Below are 25071 nucleotides of genomic sequence, written 5' to 3'. Positions count from 1 at the left end.
GGTGCTCCTCCACATGGGACGTGTGTCATCTCAGCTCATGGAATAGTGCTACTCCAGATGGGATGTGTGTCAATCAGCTCATGGAATGGTGCTCCTCCACATGGGACGTGTGTAGTCTCAGCTATTGGAATGGTGCTACTCCACATGGGATGTGTGTAGTCTCAGCTCATGGAATAGTGCTACTCCACATGGGATGTGTGTAGTCTCAGCTCATGGAATGGTGCTACTCCACATGGGATGTGTGTCATCTCAGCTCCTGGAATAGTGCTACTCCACATGGGATGTGTGTAGTCTCAGCTCATGGAATGGTGCTCCTCCACATGGGACGTGTGTAGTCTCAGCTATTGGAATGGTGCTACTCCACATGGGATGTGTGTAGTCTCAGCTCATGGAATAGTGCTACTCCACATGGGATGTGTGTAGTCTCAGCTCATGGAATGGTGCTACTCCACATGGGATGTGTGTCATCTCAGCTCCTGGAGTAGTGCTACTCCACATGGGATGTGTGTAGTCTCAGCTCATGGAATGGTGCTCCTCCACATGGGATGTGTGTAGTCTCAGCTATTGGAATGGTGCTACTCCACATGGGATGTGTGTAGTCTCAGCTCATGGAATAGTGTTACTCCACCTAGGATGTGTCTTCACATCCCAGTTGACCCAGTACAAACACTTTGCTCCCAGATGTGCCCAGAGGTGTGCCTTCTAATTGATTCTAGATCCTGTCAAGTTGATAATATTAGACACTCACTCTCTGCCAGTTCATGCAAGTCTTACCTGTCCTTTTTTTCTCAGTTCTTTATTTAAACTTTGTCTTATTGTAAAATGTCCTCTCAATGTGTGAGCTCGAGTGACTTTCTTTTATACTGTTTCCTTAAAATGTCAAAGTGGTTGTTTTCAGTGAATTACTTGTAACAGTACTTTTTAGGCATTGTATATGTAAGATACCTTTCATTTAAATGTAGTAAATACAGAGTATTTTGGGAACATTGCTTATATGAAAAATATTTCAGCTTACTACAAACATATACATCATGCATTGTTAAAAGATTATCTAGGAATAATAAAAATTACTCTATTACTTTGAAAATGTTAGGTCTAAATTCCACATTTATTTATTAAGAAAAATTAAAAATATATAAAAATAAGATTTCATAAAGCTACTTCTATAGTAGCTTTATAGAACTTTAAAGAAGCTGCATACTGTTTATTCAACAATATGGATAATATGATTTATTTCATTTTTAGAAAGGACAGCTGGGACGACCCATTTTGGATGTACCATATTGGAATGCAAAGCCAGCTCCCATGCCTAACATTGGATCAAAATATGGACGGAAAGCCACTTGGATAGGTGCAAGTGGGGACCAGACTTTCTTACGAATTGATGAAGCACTTATAAATTCTCATGTACTTGCAACGTCAGAAATTTTTGCTAGCAAACACATAATAGGTAAATAATTTGTCTTCATAATGAGATATACCTGTACTTTTTCATATGTCTGTGTGATAGAAAAATGAGTAATTGGGAAATTTAAAAACCAGCATGTTTAAGCTAGGCAATGGCAGAAATGTGAGCTATATTGTAAAGGTATCAGACTTACAGTGTCATGAGTGGTTTTCTACATCAATTCTTTTTAAGTAATTACTGAAATTCATTTTTATGGGAGATTATGATGATCACACTTAAACCTAAGTCCATGGCACAGCAAGTAAATTACCCAGTAGAGGTGTAGAGCATAGTGCTTATGAGCATTCATTGTAGCTTTAGGTAGTCAGAGGTGTCATCTTAATTCTGCCATGTAGAAACAGATTCCATTTAAACTATTTAGGCGTATGTCAACTTCTTGTTAAAATGCTGATAATACTGCTTTCCTTGTGGGCTCAGGGGAATATATAAAGGTAATGCAAAGTAAAATATATTTAAATATGTTTTCATAAGGCTTAGTACCTGCTTCTATATCAGAACCTCCACCATTTAAATGCCTTCTGATCAATAAAGTGGATGGAAGTTGTAAGACTTTTAATGACTCTGAACAAGAAGATCTACAAGGATTTGGTGTGTGTCTTGATCCTGTGTATGACGTACTTTGGAGGTAAGCACATGACTATAAAAGACAGCATCAATAAGATGGGACAGAATTGGTCTCTGGATTTGTTCCCTGAATTAGAAATAAACGTTGAACAGTTTTGGGAGTAGAAAGTAGTTTGAGTTAGTTTACTTTTCCTGGAGTGTGAATAGGGATCTGCTCTGTAACGTCACAAGTTGGACCTTCCCCTTTTTATATAATTGGTGGCAGCAGTGAATGAGGATGATAATCCCAAGGACTTTGTGCTCCTTTCTTTATCATTTTCTTCATTGTTCCTAAAGAGATTCAAGAGACAAAGGACAATCTTGTATTTTCATTGTGATGCTGAGGTGTTCCCTGTAAGTTGGGTTCCCTTTAAGTTTGTTCTTTCCATTATTTGGACCATTGCAATTCTGTCCCTTGGGATTTCCTATAGAGTCCTTGGATTCTACAGTTATTGCAGGCATTGTGGGTCCATTAGCTAGTTTTAACTTCGCTGTTCTGTCTCATGTCTGCTTCCTTTCACATTCCTTAGGAGCTGACTTCTCATGAATAATCAGAAACTTGAGATTTATAAAAATCTGACAAAATTAAAACAATTTTGTTTCCCATTCAGAAATTTACTTAAATAATATATCAAGTTGTGTGCACTTTTTAAAACCAAAGTGAAAGCATATGCAGGAAAAACTGTGGTCATGCTTCAGAGTGTTTTCTTCCTCCACAGAAAATCTCATTAACCTTCTATTTGGAACCAAGCTGTTATAGTTTTTTATATTTGACATTGGGTACTTACATATATGAGTATAGTTATTAAAAAACTAAATTTTTTCTTCTTGGTTGTAAAATTCTTTATTTAGGTCACACTAAATATGCTTAACTACTTGCCTGTTAGCAAACATTTCAGATTGTGTTTTAAATTATGTTGTTACCTGAGATGCCTCACAGAACCATGGAAACATAACTTAGAGTTACACATAAAGAAGATAAATCCTTCTAGCATGACTTAAAAATAAAAAAAATAAATTTTTATTTAAATTAGAAACAATCTGATTTTACATATCAATCCCAGTTCCCTCTCCCTTCCATGCCCCCACAGACACCCCCCCATCCCATCCCTCATCCACTTGTCAGGGAGGGTGAGGTCGTCCATGGGGGATCATCAAAGTCTGTCATATCATTTGGAGCAGGGCCTAGGCCCTCCCCCGTGTGTCTAGTCTGAGAGAGTATCCGTCTCTGGGGAATGGGTTCCCGAAGCCCATTCATACACTAGGGATGGATACTATGCTGGTTCCCCAGCTGTCAGACTGGGGTCCTTGAGCTCCCATTTGCTCAGGTCAGCTGTGTAACATGACTTTTAAGCAAAGGGGTTGCAGAGCTGGAGAAATGGTTAAGAGATAAGAGCTCCTCTGTTCTTTTGGAGGACCTCAGTTCAGTTTCCAGCATCCTCATAGGCAGTAGTTTATGACAACCTAAAATTTAGCTCCAGGGATTTGATACCCTCCTCTGGCCTCTGTAGGCATGGCATTCATATGCACATATCCGCACCCACCCACCCACCCACCCACACACACACACACACACACATACACACTCTTACATTTTTTTTTTTTTAGATAAAGAATAAGTAGGATAGCTGACAACACAAGTTCTACCCTGAATTTATCTCAAGGCAGCCCTGTGGTAGAAGGAGAAAACTGACTCTTAGAGTTGTGTTCTGATCCCCACATTTCTCCGTGTCCGCACACACAAATAAACACAGAGTAAATTAGTTTTTGGTTTTGGTTTTTTGTAGTTGCTGTTTTTTTGTTTGTTTGTTTGTTTTTGTTTTAAGAAATGGGATTACTGAGTTGAAATAGATTCACAGACTATGAATTTTTCTTTTGATATTACCACTTACAGTGTATGTGTATCTGCCAGGGTCCAGCCTTGGCTTGGGTTGAGGTCCTGAGGTGGAATAGAGGGTCAGCACAAGGAAAAATTCTGACCGCCAAGTGAATTGCACTCCAGTGTCCTAGAATAGCTCAGGCCATCTTTATTTATACTTGAACAGAGTTTTTCTTACCAGGGCTACATGGACACTTTGTTATTGGCTTCTATTTTTGACTTTAACAAATACATCACAATTTAAGGAATACATTGTGGTCATTATGAAAACCCCACGGCTCCCTTTCGTGCTTCTCCAAATCTCCCACCCCCTGCATAACCTTATTGTAGACATAGAGTTTTCAGGATTTTTGCAGCCTTAACCCTCTCAGCACTTATGTCAGCTGGCAGCTACTTGTGGTTACAAAGTTAAAAAGTAATAGACATGGGTACAATGCTTTAAGGACAATGATATTCAAACCCAAACGATTCTTTCATATCTGCAAGATATGCTTTTATGCAGTTCCCATTTCTACAGGAGGGTCCCATGACTCAGTCTCTCTGTAAAAGGCAGACTTGGACAAGCACTCTTTTCCCATCTCATTATACTTCTTTCACCAATATAAGCTCCTATGTACGGCAAATATCCTTCCCATATTTTACATTGCATTTTTTCCTCTTGGAAATACCAGATCCTACTGATGATTCCATGCTTGGTGTCCAGGGAACCTACTCTCAACAGTTGGCACTATGTGTATTCCTGAGGTTTTCCCCCTAGTCTGTGTATGCCTGCCTTACTTTTCTTTCTAGAACTGTGAGACAGGGCTAATGTTTCAAGTGTAGTTTTCTCATATGTACCTGTCTCCATTGAGTCAAAAAAGTTCCCAGAATTGGGAGTTGTAGTTAATAATTCCAGATAAGAGATTTAAGAATCAGCCCCCCTGCTGAATCTTAGGGCCAAAATATTTGAAAAGGAACAGAATTTCCAAGGAAATTACAGCTGTTGCATGTGTAATTGACATAGTAAAACTAAAAACTGCCCAAAGAATCAACAGTATAGTGAGAGAGAAAAGAATCTGCAAGCTGCATGGATTTGGTAAATTCCTATGCTTTTCCATGGACTACTGGTCCTTGCCAAGTGAGAGTCGGGTTTCCACAGGTGCCTTGCCCCAGGAAAACCATTGGACAGGTAGTTAGTTATATGATGATTTGAGACTAGGCTGCATGGCTCCCAATAGGTATCCATGTTTTCCCATACTATCAGCATCAGTAAACAGAACTATATGGTTGTCTACTTTTGCTATTTTAATTGCATTGTTAACAGATATTTATTAGCTATAATAAATACATGGGTGGGCAGAGGTGGGTTGATTTGGTTTTTGTGGAGGGTTTTGTTTGTTCGTTTTGGTCAAGACAGGGTCCTACTATATAGCGAGGCTTGGAGCTCACTGTGTATCCTTATTTAGCCATGAGCTTGCAGTTTCCTTCTTTACCTTCTAAGTGACTGGATTACAAACCTGCACTGTTATCTTGTTTAAGTTAAAAAATATAAAAAGGTGCAAGATGAGACGTGAGAATGGGAGATACATTGACCATAGTTTATTACAGGTGGGGGAGGAGGAGAGGGAGAGGAGAGAGAGAGAGAGAGAAGCAACAAGAGTAAGATTAGAGAGAGAAGAGAGACGAATTAGTGGTGACCACTGGAAACAGAGAGAGCGGAGGGGTGTGGGCACAGGCTTAAAAGGGGAGATGGCACATGCGCAGAGTACCTATGCAGCCCTGTAATGAGTGTCGTAGCAATGACATGGCCATACAACACAGGGCCCTTTGATCTGCCTAGGTATCTGCCTGAACCTTTCATGCACCATAACTTATTCTTAGGGAATTCATTTTGTTTGTAGAAATAGAGAGTATATAATGGCAAATAACTGCATATACATAATGGAATTTTATTCAGCTATAAAGAAAAATGAAATTTGCAGGTAAATGAATAGAACTAGAAAATATTTACTAATCAAGGTAATTAAGGCTCAGAAAGACAAGTAGAGCAGGCTCTTTCTCATATATATGGATCTTAGCCTCAGATTTTTGTGTATTTAGCTTGGAGTATTTCCACAAGCCAGAAGAAAAGTAGGCTTGGGACAGTGGGAAACTGTTTTGATAACTATGGACTGAGGGGGTTAGTGAAGAACTATGGGGCCCCTGGGTCTGCACCATGAGGCAGAGTCCCAAAGGGGATGGAGATGAGCTGGGAGAAGATGCTGACTCTGAATTAATTTGAGATCATCTTTTCTGTCTGTGGAGAATATCCCTGGAATTTTTAGTGAGATTGCATTAAATCTGTAGATTGCTGTTAATAGATTACCATTTTCACATTATTTATTTCTTCTGATATATGGACATCAGAGGTCTTTCCATCTAGTGTCTTCCTTAGTTCTTTCTTTAGCGTCTGTGGGAAGCGGTCTTTGAGGGGCAGAGGTTCATACCTGAAAGGACTAAAGAAAGGCTAGCTGAGGGAGTTAAAGGAAAAGAGGGAGACACAGAATACATGTCAGGAGGGTAGATTCATTTAATACTGAATGCACTCTCAGTTTATTTTTCACCACTCTTAATACCTTAACCAAAAAGGGGGACATGTTATGGTGTATATGGAAGAAACAGACTTTGCTTCCTCATTTCTCCAAGGATTCGGTAACCACACCATAGATTCAACTTCTTGTTATCTGGCCTTGAGGGTGGGGGTAACCACACCTCAGACCAGGTCTATTGTTATTTAGATAAGAGTAAGTTTATCCCTGGTGTTTTAAAAAGTTACTGATTTTTGTATGTTAATGTATCTTTCGATTTTGCTAGAAGTATGTATCAGCTGTAGAAGTTACTTGGTGGAGTCTTTAATATATAAAATCATTATCTTCTGACTTATTCCTTTCCTGTTTATATCCTCTCAATATCCTTCAGTTGTCTTAATTGCTGTACATAAGACTTCAGATATTGTGTTGATTAGTTATTTTGTTTCTGATGTTAGTGGAAGTGCTTGGAGTTTTTCTTCCATTTATCAGGATGTTGGCTACAGGTTTGTGATAGATATGTATTCTTTATTATGTTGAGATGTGTTCCTTCTGCCTGTTGCCTGTCAGTGACTTTTATCTCAAAGGAATGTTGTATTTTTGTCAAAGGCTTTTTTTATATTTAGATAATTTCATGTTTTATTTTGGAATCCATTTAAATGAGTAATTAAATGTATTGGTTTATATATATTGCATGAATCTTTGCATCATTTTTTATGAAAGCAACTTTATCTGATAAACAATCTTTTGGGTGTGATTTTTAATTTAGCTTAGAAGTATTTTATTGAGAATTTTTAGTTTATCAGGAGAATGGTAATTTTCCTTTCTGTTGTTGCTATGTCTTTGGTATGATGGTAGTTAGTACTGGCTTTGTAAAGTGTTTGTAAGAATTCCTTCTCTTGTCATCTTTTGCAATGATTTGAATATAATTATTTACTATTGACTAAGCATCTTTTTATTACCACCTGAATACTATATGTTTAAATTGCTTCTTTCAATTTGGTTAGTTTAGTTTTAACTACTTATTTAAATTGTTGCCTTCATTTTGGTAGATTATATGCATCTAGAAATGTATCAGTTTCTTTTACAGTTTCCAGTTTCAGGAATATAGGTTTGATGGAAGGTATGCCCTGATGATTTTCTGTGTTTTGTTAGTATATGCTATCATATTTCCCCTTTCATATCTAGTTTTGTTAATTTGGATATTCTTCCTCTTTTGGTTAATTTGGCCAAGGATTTGTTAATATTACTTAGTTTTTTCAAAGAACCAGCTCTTTATCTCATTGATTCTTAGTCATATTTTAAATTTCTATTGTATTAATGTCTGCCCTGATTTAGTTATTTCTTTCTGTCTATTTCTTTTGGGTTTGATTTGTTCAAGTTTTCCCAAGGCCTTAAGGTATATTATTAAGTTACTGATTTACCCTATTTTTGATTCCTCAGGTACCATGTACTTATATATAGACTACATATATACATACATGTAGGCAAAACATGTATATACATAAATTTTAAAAGATTTAAAAAAAGATTAGAAAAGAAGAATTAACCCTGCTGCAGGAAGTCTATTACCCTTAATGATGTAGTAAGGCAAGAACATGTAAATCTTAATGTTTAGATATGTGAAATTTAACAGATATTCATGAGGGAAATATTAGCATCTGAGAGGAGAGATTAGAGATAGTAGAGGAAAATCAGTATTCATAAAGGTAATACCTAAGAATTTTCTAGAAAAACGTAGATTTGGATCCTCATATAATAAAAACTGTAGTTTTCGATTATCTGTAGTCCAAAGAATTTTATTGCTACAGCAAAACACTAATTTAAGATCAGAAGATAATTATTAAAGCAACCAGAAAGAAAATTATTGTATACAAAAGAGAAAAGTTATATTAGCAGCATTTCTTTCTTTCTTTTTCTTTTTTTCTTTTCTTTTTTTTTTTTTTTTCCCCCGAGACAGGTTTTCTCTGTGTAGATATGAAGCCTATCCTGGCAGTCGCTCTGGAGACCAGGCTGGCCTCGAACTAACAGAGATCCGCCTGCCTCTGCCTCCTGAGTGCTGGGATTAAAGGTGTGTGTCACCAACGCCCGGCTATTAAGCAGCATTTTTAAGAGCAGCTATGTGATGTTATTCCTACTAATTATAGAAGCCTCTATTATAGGATTTATTTTGTTTAAAGTACTATTTAATTTTTTTTTTTAATCTGAAAGAGTTTCTGGGTGGAGTAAAAGGAGGAAAGGAAGGGGACAAGTGAGGTAATTCTATTTTAAAAGATACTGATTGAATTTATGTAACTAAATTTAATTAAAAACATTTAGAAATACAAAAATTTAAAGAAAACAATTTAATAAAAATATAACAAACCTTAAAACCCTTTAACAAATATACAGATATAATGTGAATATATGTACTCACATTGTAGCCTATAGAGTTCTAGAACATTTTCATCTTGCTAAATTGAACCTCTATGTTCATTAAATGATAACTCCTCATTTACTCTTTCGATAACACTTTGAGGATTTGTTCTGAGTAGAAAAATCAGGCTACTAATAAGAGGACATTGTGATGTGGCGTCCTTATAGTTTTTATTGATACTGTATTGCTCTGTAGCATTCCATGTCATTTGCCCACGTTTTGCTATTGGATTGATTTTCTGTTACAGTTTCCTACACTTTATGCCCATTTAGTATTGTTGCATATGGATTTTTTACATTTTCTATCAAATTTCCCTTGTTTTTAATTTGTTAGTGGGGGTTTTGGTATAAGAGAGCTTCATTTTTTTTGTATGCATCAAATTTAAGTATATAATTACTGCAATATTTATAAAGTTTTATAATCTGTATTACTATTGTCAGATTTTTTTTTGGTTGTGGTATAAATTACTTTAGTTATATATTCAGCTTAGGTATAGAAAACAATGTAACATGTGTTTTCCTGGGTACATTAACTGTATTATTTACTCTGTAGTCAATTTATAATTTAAAAGATTTTCAAAGTTAACTATGTGTTGAAGTGCTGTAATTGTTGTTTTTCTCCATAGGTTTCGACCAAGTACCCGAGAGCTCTGGTGTTACAATGCAGTAGTTGCTGATGCTAGACTTCCTTCCGCAACAGACATGCAGTCCAGATGTAGTATTCTAAGTCCAGAACTTGCTCTACCAACAGGATCCAGGGCTCTTACCACCCGATCTCATGCAGCCTTGCACATTCTGGGTAGGGTTGCCCTTTGATGTTCAGCTGAAATAAATTTAATTACTTAAGAAATTTGTTCTCCCTGATATGATTCAGAAGATCTCGACCAGTTATCATTAAAAATGAATGGTTGCCTAAGTGTAAAGTATCCCTGAATATGATTCCCTTAATAAAAAGATAATGAAGTGATTCTGCTTAACTTGAACTTAAAAACTTTTAAAGATATAGACTAAATATGTTCCTATAGTATTTATGTGTATCATTACTTAACTACTTTGAGATACAGAACTTTTGCAATAAGTAGTTGCTAGAGATTTTGTAGTTTTTTTTTAAATCAGTTCACATATCTGTATATTGTGTTGCTTTTAGAAAATGCTTATTCAGGAGCTGGGTGACAACTCAGTGGGTAAAGTTTGCCTTCCAAGTGTCAGCACCAGAGTTCAGATTTCCAGGACCTATATAAGTGCTGGGAGGGTTTGGTGGGTCCTAAATTCCTTATGAGACAGAGACAGAAATCCTGAAGCAAGCAGACTGCCTAAAAGGTCCATATTGGTTGGCTCTGAGTTCAGTTGAGAGATCTTGCGTCTAAAAATACAGTAGAAAACAACCTAGGAAGACTCCTGATGTGATGTTAGCCTTAGGCCTGAACATATGTGCACATACATGCATGTTTGCCTTTACACACATAAACACTTTAACATATGGGACCACACAAATATGCATTTCCTGCATTCATGCAGGTTCACAAAAGGACATGCTTATTTGTATATAGTATTTACAACTATAAATTAATATTTCTAACCATAATTAGTAGATTATAAATATAATTCCTGATTTTTCCTAAGATTTTATTTTAACCATTATAACCATCCAAAGCAAACATTAAAGTTATTTCATACTAGTATTTCTTTAAGAGCACATTGAAAATCTAATTGATTTAGGATGTTCTGTAAAGAAACTTGTAAGGACCAAAAGTAAAGTGGTTCCTATTTTTCAGAGGTTTAGTTTTGTGAAAAATGTCATATAACTTACGTTTTAAGCATGATGATTATCTATGCAGATGTGAATTTATTGTATGTATTCTTCCATGAAGTGCTTAATTCTGGGAATAGATTCTATTTATTGAGCACATTCATAACTTATTTTAATTTTCCCTACATAGCATTAAATAACATCAGTACTGCCGGAAGTTTTTGTTTCAAGGGTTTGAAGTTGATTTGTTTGTTGTTTTAGGTTGTCTTGATACTTTGGCTGCTATGCAGGACTTAAAGATGGGCATTGCAAGCACAGAGGAGGAGACTCAAGCAGTAATGAAAGTCTATTCCAAGGAGGATTACAGTGTAGTAAACAGGTTTGAAAGTATGTATATTTAGACTTAGGAAATGTTACCTAATAACAGAAATACATGCATATCTAAAAGCAACATTATTTACATCTTTCAGGTCATGGAGGGGGCTGGGGCTACTCTGCCCATTCAGTTGAAGCCATACGTTTTAGTGCTGACACTGACATTTTACTTGGTGGTCTTGGTCTTTTTGGAGGTAGAGGAGAATATACTGCTAAAATAAAGGTAAAGTTCATTATACTGTAACTGTTTCGTTTGAAAACATTCATTTTGGCTTAGTCTGTTGTCTTATTGAATGTTTCATTTTTACTTTTTACCTTGGCTTATTCTTAATGGCTCTGTTAGACAAAGGGAACATTGCTAAACTCTTACTCAAAGCTATGAGATCACTGACTTGGTAAAAAAAAAAAAAAATTAAATTCATACAAAGGGAGAAAAATGAGTTTTTAGTAATTTAAGGTCGAAAAAGGATTCATAGCCAGTCCCACTGCTTTGTGCTAAACTTCCAAATGGTTAATTAGCTGCACCCGTCCATGTGGCCGCCCTAGAGCTGTTTTAGTAACAGGATGCTCACCTTTTTGTATGTAAGTCTTCAACATTTTTATTGTTAAATACTATGTAAACATATATCCTCCACACATGCCCAGGTGGGGACTAGGGATAAAGTGAGAAGTGGGGAGATACTTGTCTTTTGTATAAAAATTGATCAGTAATTATGAATCATAGCCTCGTGTGGTGGCACATGCATGTAAGCCTAGCCACTTGGGAGAGAATGACCCCTGAGAGTTGAAAGCTAATCTGGTGGTTTTCAGGTTTTCTTGTGATTATGCTCTTCCCGCTTTGAAAGCAATCACAAGTTTCCCACACACATCTATCTCTGGAAGAGCCAGCAATCATTGTCTGAAGATTGCCTGGCAGTTTCATTTACTCAGTACTAGTGTGGACACTGTGTCTGTGGTCATCTGCTTTTGTACTTTTTCATACTGTAAGTTTTGCCTCAATTCCACTATTATGTTTCACAAGAAATTTCAGTTCAAGCTCTTTTGGGAGAGGTATTCTTTTTTAAGGTTTGTTAGTAATACCCCCAAATCAAAGGAATATAATTAAAGCTCCTGATTACTTTTGAAGACAGTCTATATAAACCTCAGTCAGAACTGAGAACTTTTTAAAAATGAATACTTTTTTCTAGTGTTGATGATAATATATATACTTTTAAAATTACAGACAATGTAAAAATTAAAGTTCCTATGGTAATATAAGTCATAGAAATAGAATAATGGTTAAGAATACCTAAAGCACACTTATCTTTATGCTAACAATCCAGTAGTTTTAGTCTTTCAGGTGTATTTTAGTACAAAGTGATTTAGAATGGCTTGATTCTGTAAGTCAGAAAAGCAATCTCAGTGCCCAGCAAGTTCATCAGGATGATACATACAAAATTTTAAACAGTTGGATGCACAAAATTGTGTGATTGGGGTAAATTTGTTTTTCTTTACCACAGCTATTTGAGTTGGGTCCTGATGGAGGAGATCATGAAACTGATGGAGACCTTCTTGCAGAGACTGACGTGTTGGCTTATGACTGTGCTGCTAGGTAAATGTTTTGCTCATTATTCAGTATAGTTTTTACATACTTGAAATTAAAATTTTACTTTAATTTACAAATACATTTTTAAAAGGAAGTTTTAAATAAGTTGTGAAGCTCAATTATAAAGTTATGCTTCATTCACATTCTGTGAATTTCATTGTTAAATAGTTTCGTTCATTTATGCATATCATACATAGTCATTACACTGTATACCCAGTATACACCTTGGTCAGATAGTTTAGCCACCATCCATTTTATGTAATTTGTTATTGTGTGAAATCTTGTTATATAATGTCTGAGGGTATTGGGAAGCATACCAATTACTTGTAATAATGTCATATTCAAACTATCAGTCTTAATTTTTTATATAGTTAGATGCATAATTCAGTACTGAAAATAGAAATATATTTTGCACTCCTAAGTTTCATTAAATCCTTAAAGAACACAAGTGTATTAGTGCTGTAGTGATTGAAACAATCATTTGTTACCTGTAACATTCTCTCTCTCTCTCTCTTTCTCTCTCTCTCTCTCTCTCTGTGTGTGTGTGTGTGTGTGTATAGTACTTATATATACATACATACATATATTATAGACACACATAGATAGACAGACAGATAGACAGACAGACAGACAGACAGACAGGTAGATAGAGATATATTCAGGTAGTCACAGGAGACCGTACTTCAGATCCCCCATGTAGTATCAGTAGTATATGCTTGATAATGACTCGGGAGTAGAGGGAGGTTATCAGTTTTGTTGAGGGCTCTTGGGAGCTTATGTGGATCAGAGTATTTATTAATACAAGTTTATTAGTATAAAAAGACATAGGTTTTTCAGTCCTTTCTGGAATCCTAAGAATTGTCTCACCACTGCACTATTATACATTAATGTTTTGGTCAGGGGATGCTGTGATGGGAAAAACATAAACTGAGCTTTATAATAATAAAAGTACACTATAGTTCCCAATAGTAACTATGTTTTAGAAACACTAGTTGTGGCTAATGGAAATGGCTTAGTCAGTGGCACAGCACTTGCACTTGGGGTAGAGATAGGTGACCCTTCGTACTCACTGGCCAACCAATCTAGCAAAAACCAATGAGCTCCAGGGTTAGTGAGATACTCTGTCTCAAAACATAAGGTGGAGAACAACCGATTCACACACACACACACACACACACACACACACCATACAACAGGTAAATAAAGGCCTTTTTGCTAATAAAGGTACATGTTTTCAAAATTAAAGGAATGACATTGGTTTTACTTTTATTACTAGAGACATACTTTTGATAACTTAAGAGCATATCTAAAAATAAAGAAAGAAACCAACAAATACGTGTGTATCTAAAGAAAAACTGGTCTGTTTCTCTCTATTTTTTACTTTTCTTTTGTTTGTTTGTTTGAGACAGGGTTTCTCTGCGTCTCTGTGGCTATGCTGGAACTCACTCTATAGACCAGGCTGGCCTCAAACTCACAGAGATCCTCCTGCCTCTGCCTCCTAAGCACTGGGATTAAAGGTGTGCACCACCTAGCCCATTTCTTTAAGCATTAGACTATCGGTTTTCAACCCGTAGGTCATGACTCCTTTGGCAAACTTCTGTCTCCAAAAATATTTTGCTACTGTTATGACTCACCAGTAGCAAAATTATAGTCATGAAGTAGTAACAAAATGATTTTCTGGTTGGGGGTCACCACAGATGAGGAAGTGTAGTGAAGGATTGAAGCATTGGGAACGTTGAGAACACAGCATTAGCCATACCATGTTGTTACTTTTAATATTTACTATTTATACAAATTCACTTAAAGAGGACATTTCCAAAAAGATAACTTTCATTAAACTCTTATCATTTCATTAAACCCTTATCATTTGCTTTTTATTTTTTAGCAAGGGATTGTGATTCTAAGATATAAATTGTGATGTCTTTGGTAGAGAATCACTTAGATTTTCTTCATTAGCTTATTCTTTTATGGGCAGCACTTGTATCTTTTTTATTGAGTCTTCATTTATCCATCTTAATTCATTAACAAAGCAGGATCCCCTCTTGGGGCTTCCCCCTCCCCCTTGTTTGTTTTTATACAGATCTGTTCATAGCATTTTCCTTCTTCCTTATTGCTAGTTTTCTCAGTGCCGGTGCCAGTTAAAACCAGTTACTTTTATTCTGCCACCCGCCAGGCAGTCTTACTTTTGGATGTCACTTTCTGTTCAATGAACTTTTTTTGTGTATGTAGATTCTGTTCTCTGTAACAGGCTTAATTCCAAACACTGTCCCCAGACAATTCAATTAACCAAATATTTCCCCTCTTTTTATTATGTAAAGGTTTTTATTTGGACAGAATTTCATATATGAGAACTATGTATTTGCACATCAGGGTTGAGATAAACTGAGATACAAAATAATTGTAGTAACTTGCCCCAAATTTCCAAGCTAGCAAGTCATCACTAAGGATTCTTGACCAGGATCCTTGACATGTTACCTCTCAGAATACTTAGCTGGATAAATAGCCCACTAACTAAGGGAAAATTCTTTGTCTGGGTTAAGTTTTAATGCGTTTACAACAATTCAAGAAATTGTTAAATTTTTTCATTTTACATACCAACCCCACTTCCCCGTCTCCCCCACCCCCACCTCACCTCTTCCCAGCCTCTGTACACTCCTCAGAGGGGGTAAGGCCTCCCTTGGAGAGTCAACAAAGTCTGGAATATCAAGTTGAGTCAGGACCATGCCCCTCCCCACTGTATCAAGGCTGAACAAGGTAACCCTCCATAGGAAATGGGCTCCAAAGAGCTAGTTTATCCATGGGGGAAGTCCTGGTCCCACTGCCAGCCCCCACCCCACCCACAACAAGTCAATTTACAAAACTGTCACCCACATTCAGAGGGCCTGGTTTGGTCCCATGCAGGTTCCGCAGCTGTCAGTGCCAGAGACCATGAGCGCCCACTAGACCAGCTCATGGTTTTTCCAGTCATGCTCTTGACCCCCTCTCCCCCCCTTGATCATATGAACCCTCCTCCCTCTGTTCAACTGAACTCCAGGAGCCCAGCCCAGTGCTTGGCTGTGGTCACTGCATCAGCTTCCGTCAGTTACTGGATGTAGGTTCTATGATGACATTTAGGGTAGTCACTATGAAAGTTTTATAAGATTGAAATATTTTGTAGAATCCATAAAGAGAAGAAAGAAATTTAATTTGATTTTCTAAACATAAGGAACTGAAACTTGTTTTGGTGTCTAAACTTTAAGATTCTTGTCGGACTAGAATCTTTAAAATAAAAAAGAGCAGTGTTGTGGGTTTTGGCATAAGGTAGTTGGAAGTAAATGCATGTACCAGACAGGTTCAAATGTGTTGCCTTCTTAATTTCTCTAGAGAAAAATATGCAATGATGTTTGATGAGCCAGTTCTCCTGCAAGCTGGATGGTGGTATGTAGCATGGGCTCGAGTGTCAGGTCCCAGCAGTGACTGTGGGTCTCATGGACAAGCTTCTATTACTACAGATGATGGGTAAGTATAATGGTGAATTTGGACTTGCACAACTCTTATTTTTGTTTGTGGGATCTTGGTCTGATAATTCAGAGTATTAATATAATTGCTAAAATTAAATTCATATAACCATGTATGTCATATAGTCTATAAAATACTAAATTAAAATCTAGACAGAAGAGAGAAGAGTGCATTATTTGTGTCAGATGGCATATGTGTCTTTCTGGGTATTAAAATTGTTTAAAAGCTTTATAACCAAATTAGAGATTACACAGAGGAAGGGTGCAGGATACTCAGGGATTTGGGCACACACACGGACACACACACACACACACACACACACACACACACACACACAGTCACAATTAGATTGGTACTGCACATGCAAATAGTTTGTAAGAGACAAAGTTTCTATCATATTAAATGATATTATCTTAATGAAATACAGAGAAAATTTTTATCACTTTCAGAAATATTTGCCACACAAACATTAGGATCTGTATCCAATCCCTAGAAACCTTGTAAAAAATGTGATGTGGTAACATTCACCTGTATTTCTAGCACTGGGGAGGCAGAGGCAAGTGGTTCCCTCAAGCTTGCTGGTCAGCCAACCTAGCCTACTTGAAAAGTTTCAAGCCAGGGTGAGCCCCTTTCTTAAAAAGGAAAGGAAACAGTGATTGGCTCTTCAGAAGTGATGCTCCAAATGGACCTCTAGCCTCTCTGTGTACACACACAAGTGCACAGGCGCCCACAGGAGCATGCACACACATGTGTACATGCACAAAGTAACTAGGTGCCTCCATATACATTATTTCATTTGATTCCCTCAGTAAGTTATGAAGCAATTGTTAGTCTCATTCATACGCAGAAAATTAGAGAAATAAAATGGGAAAATGATATGCTTAGAATAATGATGTGGTTACCATCTACAGAACCCAGCCTTCTTTCTACTCTACTAGTTTGATTCTGTTGTTTGAAAATACTGTTGTTTTGTAAGAGAAATTAAGTTCATTTTTATTTCTCTTAAACATAGTAGTATAGAAGTCTATAGTATGAAAGGTACATGCTAATTTTTGAGGTGAATTCTGTGTTGATAAGTATTTAAGGGAAATTAAATCTGCCACAGGATGTTTCTTTTTCAGCTCACTGTTAGATATTTGCTAGAACTACATTCACCCAGAATAGCATGGCTCTAATTTAGAGTCTATTCAAATTAAAATATCACAACACTGGGATGGAGGCTAAAGTCCCTAAATGTCTGTTGAAGCTGTCTTCATTCCCTGAGGTGGAAGTCTTTATTTGAAGCTGACTGCAGAGGTAAAAACCAAGCTGAAGGGTGGGAGGCAGGATTTCCTATCAAGTCCAGTCCTTCATGTCTGTGACAATTCAGCAACTGTAAATCAGTACATTACTGTTTCATAAGTGATTCTTTTCTTTAACAAATGAGTAATTTTCAGTTGCATAAGTTTAAGAACATTATTATTAAATTCCTTATTAACTTTAATGAACCTTAGAGAGTGTCATTTTTGGCATCGTACTATTCTTTTTTTTTTTCTCTTTTAGGGTTGTTTTCCAGTTCAAGAGTTCAAAGAAGTCAAATAATGGTACTGATGTAAATGCTGGTCAGATCCCTCAACTGTTATACAGGTATTTAAACATTTTATAGTCAAGTAATACCATTTATTCTTTGATTGTGCTGAAATAAAATCATTGTAAATATGCAGCATAATAGTGGGAAAATTATCGAAGCATCGAACAAATTAATTTTACACTGGTAAAATGGTAAAATTTGGAGCATCACTTCTGAAGAGCCAATCACTGTTTCCTTTCCTTTTTAAGAAAGGGGCTCACCCTGGCTTGAAACTTTTCAAGTAGGCTAGCTAATTAAAATTCTTAGATAATGTTAATATAATTTTATGAGCATTTTTTATATCAGACTTAATTTAACATTTTCATGACTCGGAGTGCCAATATTATAGCAATAGCAGTATGCCAGTAGCTGTTTGTTTAACCTGCTTATTGATCTTTATACCAGTTTCAGAATGTTATAAACTAATAAAGTATGTCTTAAAGAATGCCATTTAGGATAGGAGGATATTTTTGACATGGGCCTAATCAATTTATTGTAGTCATTCTTTTCTTTGCTTTAAACCTAAGACCCAATACATGTTAGGCATGTATCCCAGTACTCGGCTTTATTTCCAGCCTGATAGTCTTATATTATTTATTTCGTGATAGAACACATTTGAAAATCTCTTACCATTAATTTTCACTTTTAGTTGAAATAGCAAATTGTTCATGTTGTTTATTATAACAATAAGAATTTTAATTCACAGTAATTCAAACATGTATTGATATCTATTGTAGCCATTGCTTTTGATATCAGCAGCATTTTCTCTGTTTGGTTGTGAGCCTTGGCCTTTAGCAGCTGAGCCATCTCTTCAGGCCCATAGTACTTTTTGAACATGACAAATTGCACTGGACTGCTTTTATGGAGTACTGTTGAGTAACTATGTGTGCATTAGTAGGGATATGACTTTTGAAGGTGAATTCTCATTCTTTCTAATATATACACTCAAACCTGAAATTTTATCTCTAATTCATTGTCTGAATTTTGTAGTCTTTGATGTTATACATACACCCCCCCACACACATTGTGTGTGTGAGAGAGAGTGTGTGTGTGTGTGTGTGTGTGTGTGTAGATTTGTAAGTAAATAGGTAAGTAGATGGTTAGGTGGCTGGATACATGATATATCGTACCGGGTCCATTTAGTGTTGCTCTCATGAGTTTAGTGCCGACCACTTGGAATTGGACAACCTATCAGGAACTCCCTTCTCTGGAGAAAACTGATTTCTCCTCTCTCAGCAGCCATTGATTGTCTTCCTCTATGGGTGAGATCATGGGAGACTTCTCCCATCCGTATTGACATTGTCAACAGGTGTCGTTATGCAAGACTTGCTTGGACAATCATATTGTTGAGATTTTGTGGGTGTAGCTTGCCTGTCATATCTAGAAGACACTGTCTAGATTCAGGCTTCCTGGTCCCCTGTCTGTTACAATCTTTCTACTCACTCTTACATGATTTTCCCTGAGCTTTAGGTATAGGCTTGCACTGCAGATATGTCATTTAGAAGTAAGCACACCACAAGGATTTATTCTCTGCATGTGACCAATTGTGGATCTCTGTAACAGGTTCCATCTGTTGTGACAGAACCCACTGAGTCCCATTTGTACCTTCTGTGTGCTTCTGGATGTGGGGCCATTTATCAGAGCACGGTTGGCCTTCCAGGGGCCACACCCATTAAGAAAACTGAGCACACTTCTCTCAGGAGACATTACCTGTCCAGAGCTCCTCCCTTTCCCCTCTGTAATAGAGTAATAGAATGCTGCCTGGCTTGGTCCTGTGCTGGTATTGTGCAGGCAGCCACAGCTGCTCTGCATTAGTGAGTGCAGCATTCCTGTCAAGTCCAGAAAATACTGTTTTGCACCTGTTCACTGGAACCTCTGGATCTTAAAACCTTTCTGTTCCCTCTTCTACAGTGGTCCTTGAGATTGGGGGTAGTGTGACAATGTAGATATTCCATTTGTAGCTAAGCACTTCACTGATACTGAAAAATGTACATCAAAATTTGTCACTGGACATTTATTACACTTAGTATATTGTTTATCTTCCACCACCAGACTCCCAACCAGTGATGGCAGTGCTTCAAAAGGCAAGCAGCAAACCAGCGAGCCTGTGCACATCCTGAAGAGATCGTTTGCAAGAACTGTCTCAGTGGTAAGCATTTTTAACCATTTCAGCTTTGCTACCCATTGCTGAACTTTAATTCTTAGATTGTCTCAGCATAGTTTTATGAATTCAGATTTGCTTTTATTGTAGTGTTTATATTTTAGGCAAAGATAATGTATACTTTAAACAGTGGAGAAATAAAGATGTTACCTATGATTTTACCATGTTGAGCTGAATTGGCTTTTCTATGTCTGAAATATCTTGTGACTTTTCTAACTGGACACTCACCCTTCTAAACAGTGATTTGGTGTCTTTTTATTAAGATCAGGACTGTTTTTGCCCTTTCTAATGATTTTTATGTGTGTATAAATGGCCGCATAGTCATTAGGTTATTGAAATTGCTTATGTAACAAATGTATTTAGTCATTTATTTTAAATTTCATTTATTATGTTATACCAGCAGTCATCTGGGCCTTGGTGAAGATTGAGGAGCCAAGTGCTCCACTCTGAGACTCTTTAGTGTTTGCTGTCATGTAAGTGTGACAGTCTTCAGATGGTCTAGACCAGGCATGAGAATTTTTAACTTCAAGTCAACTTTTTAAGAATTGGTTATAGTTTTTATTATATATCTTAATATGTAAGTAATTTAAATAGAGGTATAGGTATCACTGATTTATAATATTCTAGCACTACTTTAAATTATTATACTATATTGACAATTTCAAAGAACCATGTAAATTATGAATTATTTCATTTTTATCTCCATGTTTATAAGATAAATTGGCTATGCTGGTAAAAGGAAGATGTAAAAATGTACACATATATTTTATTTCACCTATGAAAACTCAGCAAAAAGTTAAAGATATTTTTGAAGTCGCATGCCATTATTAGTCTCTTTTATTCAAACTCTGATAATATCACTTTAAATGACCTGTATATGTTTTTGCATACTGTGGATTAGGAATGTTTTGAGTCCTTACTAAGTATTCTTCACTGGAGCTGGACCACCTTAGTCTTAGGAGTTGAAGAACTTAGAGGATTAAAAGGATTCCAGTTCACAGCCACACTTCTGGATTTAGAGAGACTACGCTTTGTGGGGACCTGTTGTCTGCGGTTGTTGAGAGTCTATACCTGTGAGATATACCCAGTATCAGGTATGGTAAATTTTTTTTTAAAAAGTTGGAAACAAATCATTTCAGAGATTAAGAAAATTAATGTGTAGATAGCTAAGTGTTTAAGATGGCAAAATACTTTTAAGTTGCTCCTAAAATTAAGTGGGAAAAAAATGTTAATTTTAAACTATATTTACCAAACAGAAAAAAGTTTCACAAATTTAGACTTAAATACTAATGACAATAATTTTTCTATGTAGATTTTTAAAAATTATTTTTTAGCCCATATAAACTAAGCATTTTCATTTCTGGTTTTGTTGTTTGATCTTTTTTTTTTAACTTATACAATAAATGACTGAATTATTATTATGTCCACACCTTGGTTTGTTAATACTTTTTATTTTCTCAAAGCTACAGGAAAAGCAGTTGTAGAAGAAACTAGCAAGTTAGCAGAGTGTATTGGAAAAACAAGAACTTTGTTAAGAAAAATTTTATCAGAAGGAGTTGATGATTGCATGGTGAAGTTGGACAATGACCCTCAAGGCTACCTGAGTCAGCCCTTGAGCCTTCTGGAGGCTGTCCTTCAGGAGTGCCATAACACGTTCACTGCCTGCTTTCACTCCTTCTACCCGACGCCTGCTTTACAGTGGGCTTGCCTTTGTGATCTGCTGAATTGCTTAGATCAGGTAATTTAAATTTATAAAATGTTGGTTGAAAATGAAATATATTGCTTAAATACTCAGCAAGAAAATTAACTTAAATGCTCAAACTTTGTCAGTTGGGAAATCTACTTGGTGTGTGTCATTTGTATAAATAAATTTAAAAATTTGTCTCATTCTTTGGTGTCATCTATTGTAAGTTATAAGGCATGTTTATGTAACTGCTGACTTTGTTTCAGTCTGTAGGTAAAGTTATTTGAGAGTGGGGATGGGAAAATATAGTGTGTAAACAAGTGACTCTCAGGGTCCCCACAGATGTAAGAATGGACAGAGGGAATGAGTGAAGGGTATGCTGACATCATTCATTCACTCATGAAGACACTAAGTCACAGAATTTTAAGGCACTTGGCACAAATGCTTTACAGAGCCATAGGGCAGAAAGAGATAAGGACACTGATAATCGGAGACTGCCGTAGTTAACAATACAACCAGACAAAAAGGAGGGTGGTGTAAAAGATTTGAATCATGCTGGAAACCATCTTGAGCTGTACGATTTTACTTTTATTGTATGTGCATGTGTCTGTGTATATACATGCATAAACTAGAGTATCATAATATAATTTTGTGACCTTAGTAAAATGATATTACAAAAAGGCAATTTGTATTATTCATTTTTGTCAAAAGGAGTTTCAGTACTTGCAGAATAAGTGTGTTTGATAGATTCTAATGGGAGTCCTTTCACGCTGAAAACGATGCTAGAAAGAACTGCTGATTGTAAAGAAATTCACATGTATAAACACTGTTTGCTATAGGACAGAAATAAACTTTTCTTGCATCTACCCCCCATTATTACTAGTTAATAATTACGTTTCAATGTATTGATGTGGTATTATCCTGTCATAAAGCCACCTAAATGATGGAGTGGTAGATGATTGCGGTGTTTCTGCAGAATGTTGGTTTCCATCGATGCGGTATCTGAGGGTCCTTTTTGTTCTTGAAGGACATCCAAGAAGCCAACTTTAAGACGTCCAGCAGCCGGCTCCTTGCCGCCGTCATGTCAGCTCTGTGCCTCACCTCTGTTAAGCTGACATCCATCTTCCCCATTGCGTATGATGGAGAAGTGTTACTTCGATCAATTGTCAAGCAGGTCAGCACAGAGAATGACTCAACACTAGTTCATCGTTTCCCACTCTTGGTGGGACATATGGAAAAGCTCAGCCAGGTATGTCTGCTCAGAAACTGCTTAGAATGGAGAAGTAAAACAACAGTAAGTGGAGACATGCATAGGTTGGTGCCTCATTTTCCTTATTTGTAATTATGTTTGCCAAATAACTGACAAATGACCATCTGTTTCATGATAAGAGCTATGCTCTAATTCTCATGTTAACTGAAAGATAAGTGTCTTAGATACTACTTTGTTTGCTTATTTTTATTTTTTGAGATAGGGTTTCTCTTTGTAGCTCTGGCTGTCCTGGAACTTGCTCTGTAGACCAGGCTGGCCTTGAACTCACAGAGATCTGCTTGCCTCTAACTCCTGTGTACTGGGATTAATGGCGTACACCACCACTTCTGGTTAGTTTAGCCACTGTTTTATTGCCATGATAAAACACCACAACCAAGGCAACTTGTAGAAGAAGCACTTGACTGAGGGATTAATCAATAATCATCACGATAGGGAGTGTGGTGCCAGGCAGGCAGGCAGGAATGACATGGGAGCATAGCCTCTTATATCTTGATCCACTGACAGCAGGCAGAGAGAGACTGGGTTTGGTATGCACTTTTAAACTTCCAGGCCTGCCACTAGTGACACCTCCTCCAAGGCCACATCTCCTAAACCTTTCCTGACTAGGAACCAAGCATTCAAACCTATGAACCTATGGGAACCATTTTTATTCAAACCACTACAATAAGCAGTTTTATTTTGAATGGCAACTCACTCTAAAATGTGAGTATAAAGTAAATACCTGTGTAATTGTTTATTGCTGTGTCATATGAAATTAGTTATAGATAATGGAAGCAAACTTGTCAGTTCTATAGTATGACTGGCAAAATGCCTCATCACATAAGAGTGCTTCCACCAACCTACATGGTGGAAGGAGAGCCTACAGTCACATGTTGTCCTTTGACAACCATAATGTGTGAGGCACACCCCCCACATGCTCGAGCGCGCACACACACACTCACAGCACAATAAATAAATGTATAAAGTGTAGAAAGAAATAACTTTTATGAAAATGGGTTCTATTAAAAATTTTCTAGCATGTTAAACATTGTAAAACAAAAGACATAAGAAACATTTAATACCTGCTTTTGCATTGTTAGAAAGCACTCTAGAAAAACAATTAAAGTCATATTTTTATAGGATCCCTGTAGATGTTTAAAATACTATAAGGGCCAGCATCAGAAAACCCCAGCCTTACTGGTGATCATTAATGAATGCCAGGGAAAGAAATATTGAGATAGCAAATTATTACTAGAAAAATAGAAAAAGTTAAGTTTTTTTCTTATAAATTTCTATGCTCTGAGATTATGAAGAAATATATTAGCCTTATAGATGGGTTTTTGCAATTTAAATTAGTCTGAATATCTCTTTCAACCTTTTAGCAATTATTTATTGTGTACTTATTTGCTGTAATTTTAATTAGGTTGTAGTTGAAGTAGGTAAAAAACCAAACAGCCTTGAATTGAGTGTCTACAAACTACCAGATATTTTTAGATGATAAATTGTCATTTCACTACTTTATATTGTCAGTGTTTTCACAGAGAATAGGAAGAATAATTGGAAAACGAAAGCTGTGCATTTACTTGCTAAAAAGAAAGTTTAGAAACCTCAATTAGACCCTTAAATGTTCATTACTAAGTGAAAAACTGAATTGGGTTTATTAACTTGCTAGAACTTTATTCAGCCATCCAAATGGTATGTTTACATTTGATATCAAGGTAAATGTTTAAAAATTAAAAGTGTGTATAAAGATTGGTGACTGTGAAATGTCCAGGCAAAAAGCTACTTATTGTAAGAAAATACTACGATAAAGTAACATGGGTGATGAACTTAGGGATAGCCTGCTGCTTTCTTTAGGGCTACTTGTAGGGTTTTACATTTTAATGCTAACATGCTGTGAGTAATAATTATGTGTTTACAGTAAAGTTCTTGAAAATATACCACAATTAATATATATTCTTTCCCTTTTTAAATTCAAAATTTATACATTCTTAATTAAAATGTAATTATCCCATTTTCCCCTGTCCTTGCCTCCTGGACATTATACCTTTTAACATTTTGCCATAGAAAAATCAGCCATGCACATACATACATATATTTAGAACATTTCAAATATTTAAGTATTTATTTGAAGCTCGGTAACTTTCAGTTATGTTTTATATAAAGGGTTTATAAAAACAAATGGAAAAAATATCCCATTTCACAATGACGCTAAAGTGTGAAATCTGGAGTAATATACCTAAGAACAA

The 25071-nt window shown here is 36.3% G+C and overlaps 1 protein-coding gene across 1 annotated transcript in view; it reads left to right on the top strand.

Annotated features, from left to right (window-relative positions):
- The window catches only part of Mycbp2 (MYC binding protein 2), a 209237-nt gene that overhangs the window by 82636 nt on the left and 101530 nt on the right, over positions 1 to 25071 (top strand). Inside the window, 12 exon segments of the mRNA XM_027393984.2 lie at positions 1246 to 1450; positions 1940 to 2093; positions 9538 to 9710; positions 10923 to 11048; positions 11132 to 11259; positions 12536 to 12627; positions 15985 to 16119; positions 17662 to 17745; positions 19781 to 19877; positions 20791 to 20983; positions 21353 to 21627; positions 22601 to 22822. Of these exon segments, the coding sequence (XP_027249785.2) occupies positions 1246 to 1450; positions 1940 to 2093; positions 9538 to 9710; positions 10923 to 11048; positions 11132 to 11259; positions 12536 to 12627; positions 15985 to 16119; positions 17662 to 17745; positions 19781 to 19877; positions 20791 to 20983; positions 21353 to 21627; positions 22601 to 22822 (1884 nt within the window).

Source organism: Cricetulus griseus (assembly GCF_003668045.3).
Source record: "Cricetulus griseus strain 17A/GY chromosome 1 unlocalized genomic scaffold, alternate assembly CriGri-PICRH-1.0 chr1_1, whole genome shotgun sequence".
Lineage (NCBI taxonomy): Eukaryota > Metazoa > Chordata > Mammalia > Rodentia > Cricetidae > Cricetulus > Cricetulus griseus.
This window is presented reverse-complemented; position numbering and strand designations above follow the sequence as displayed.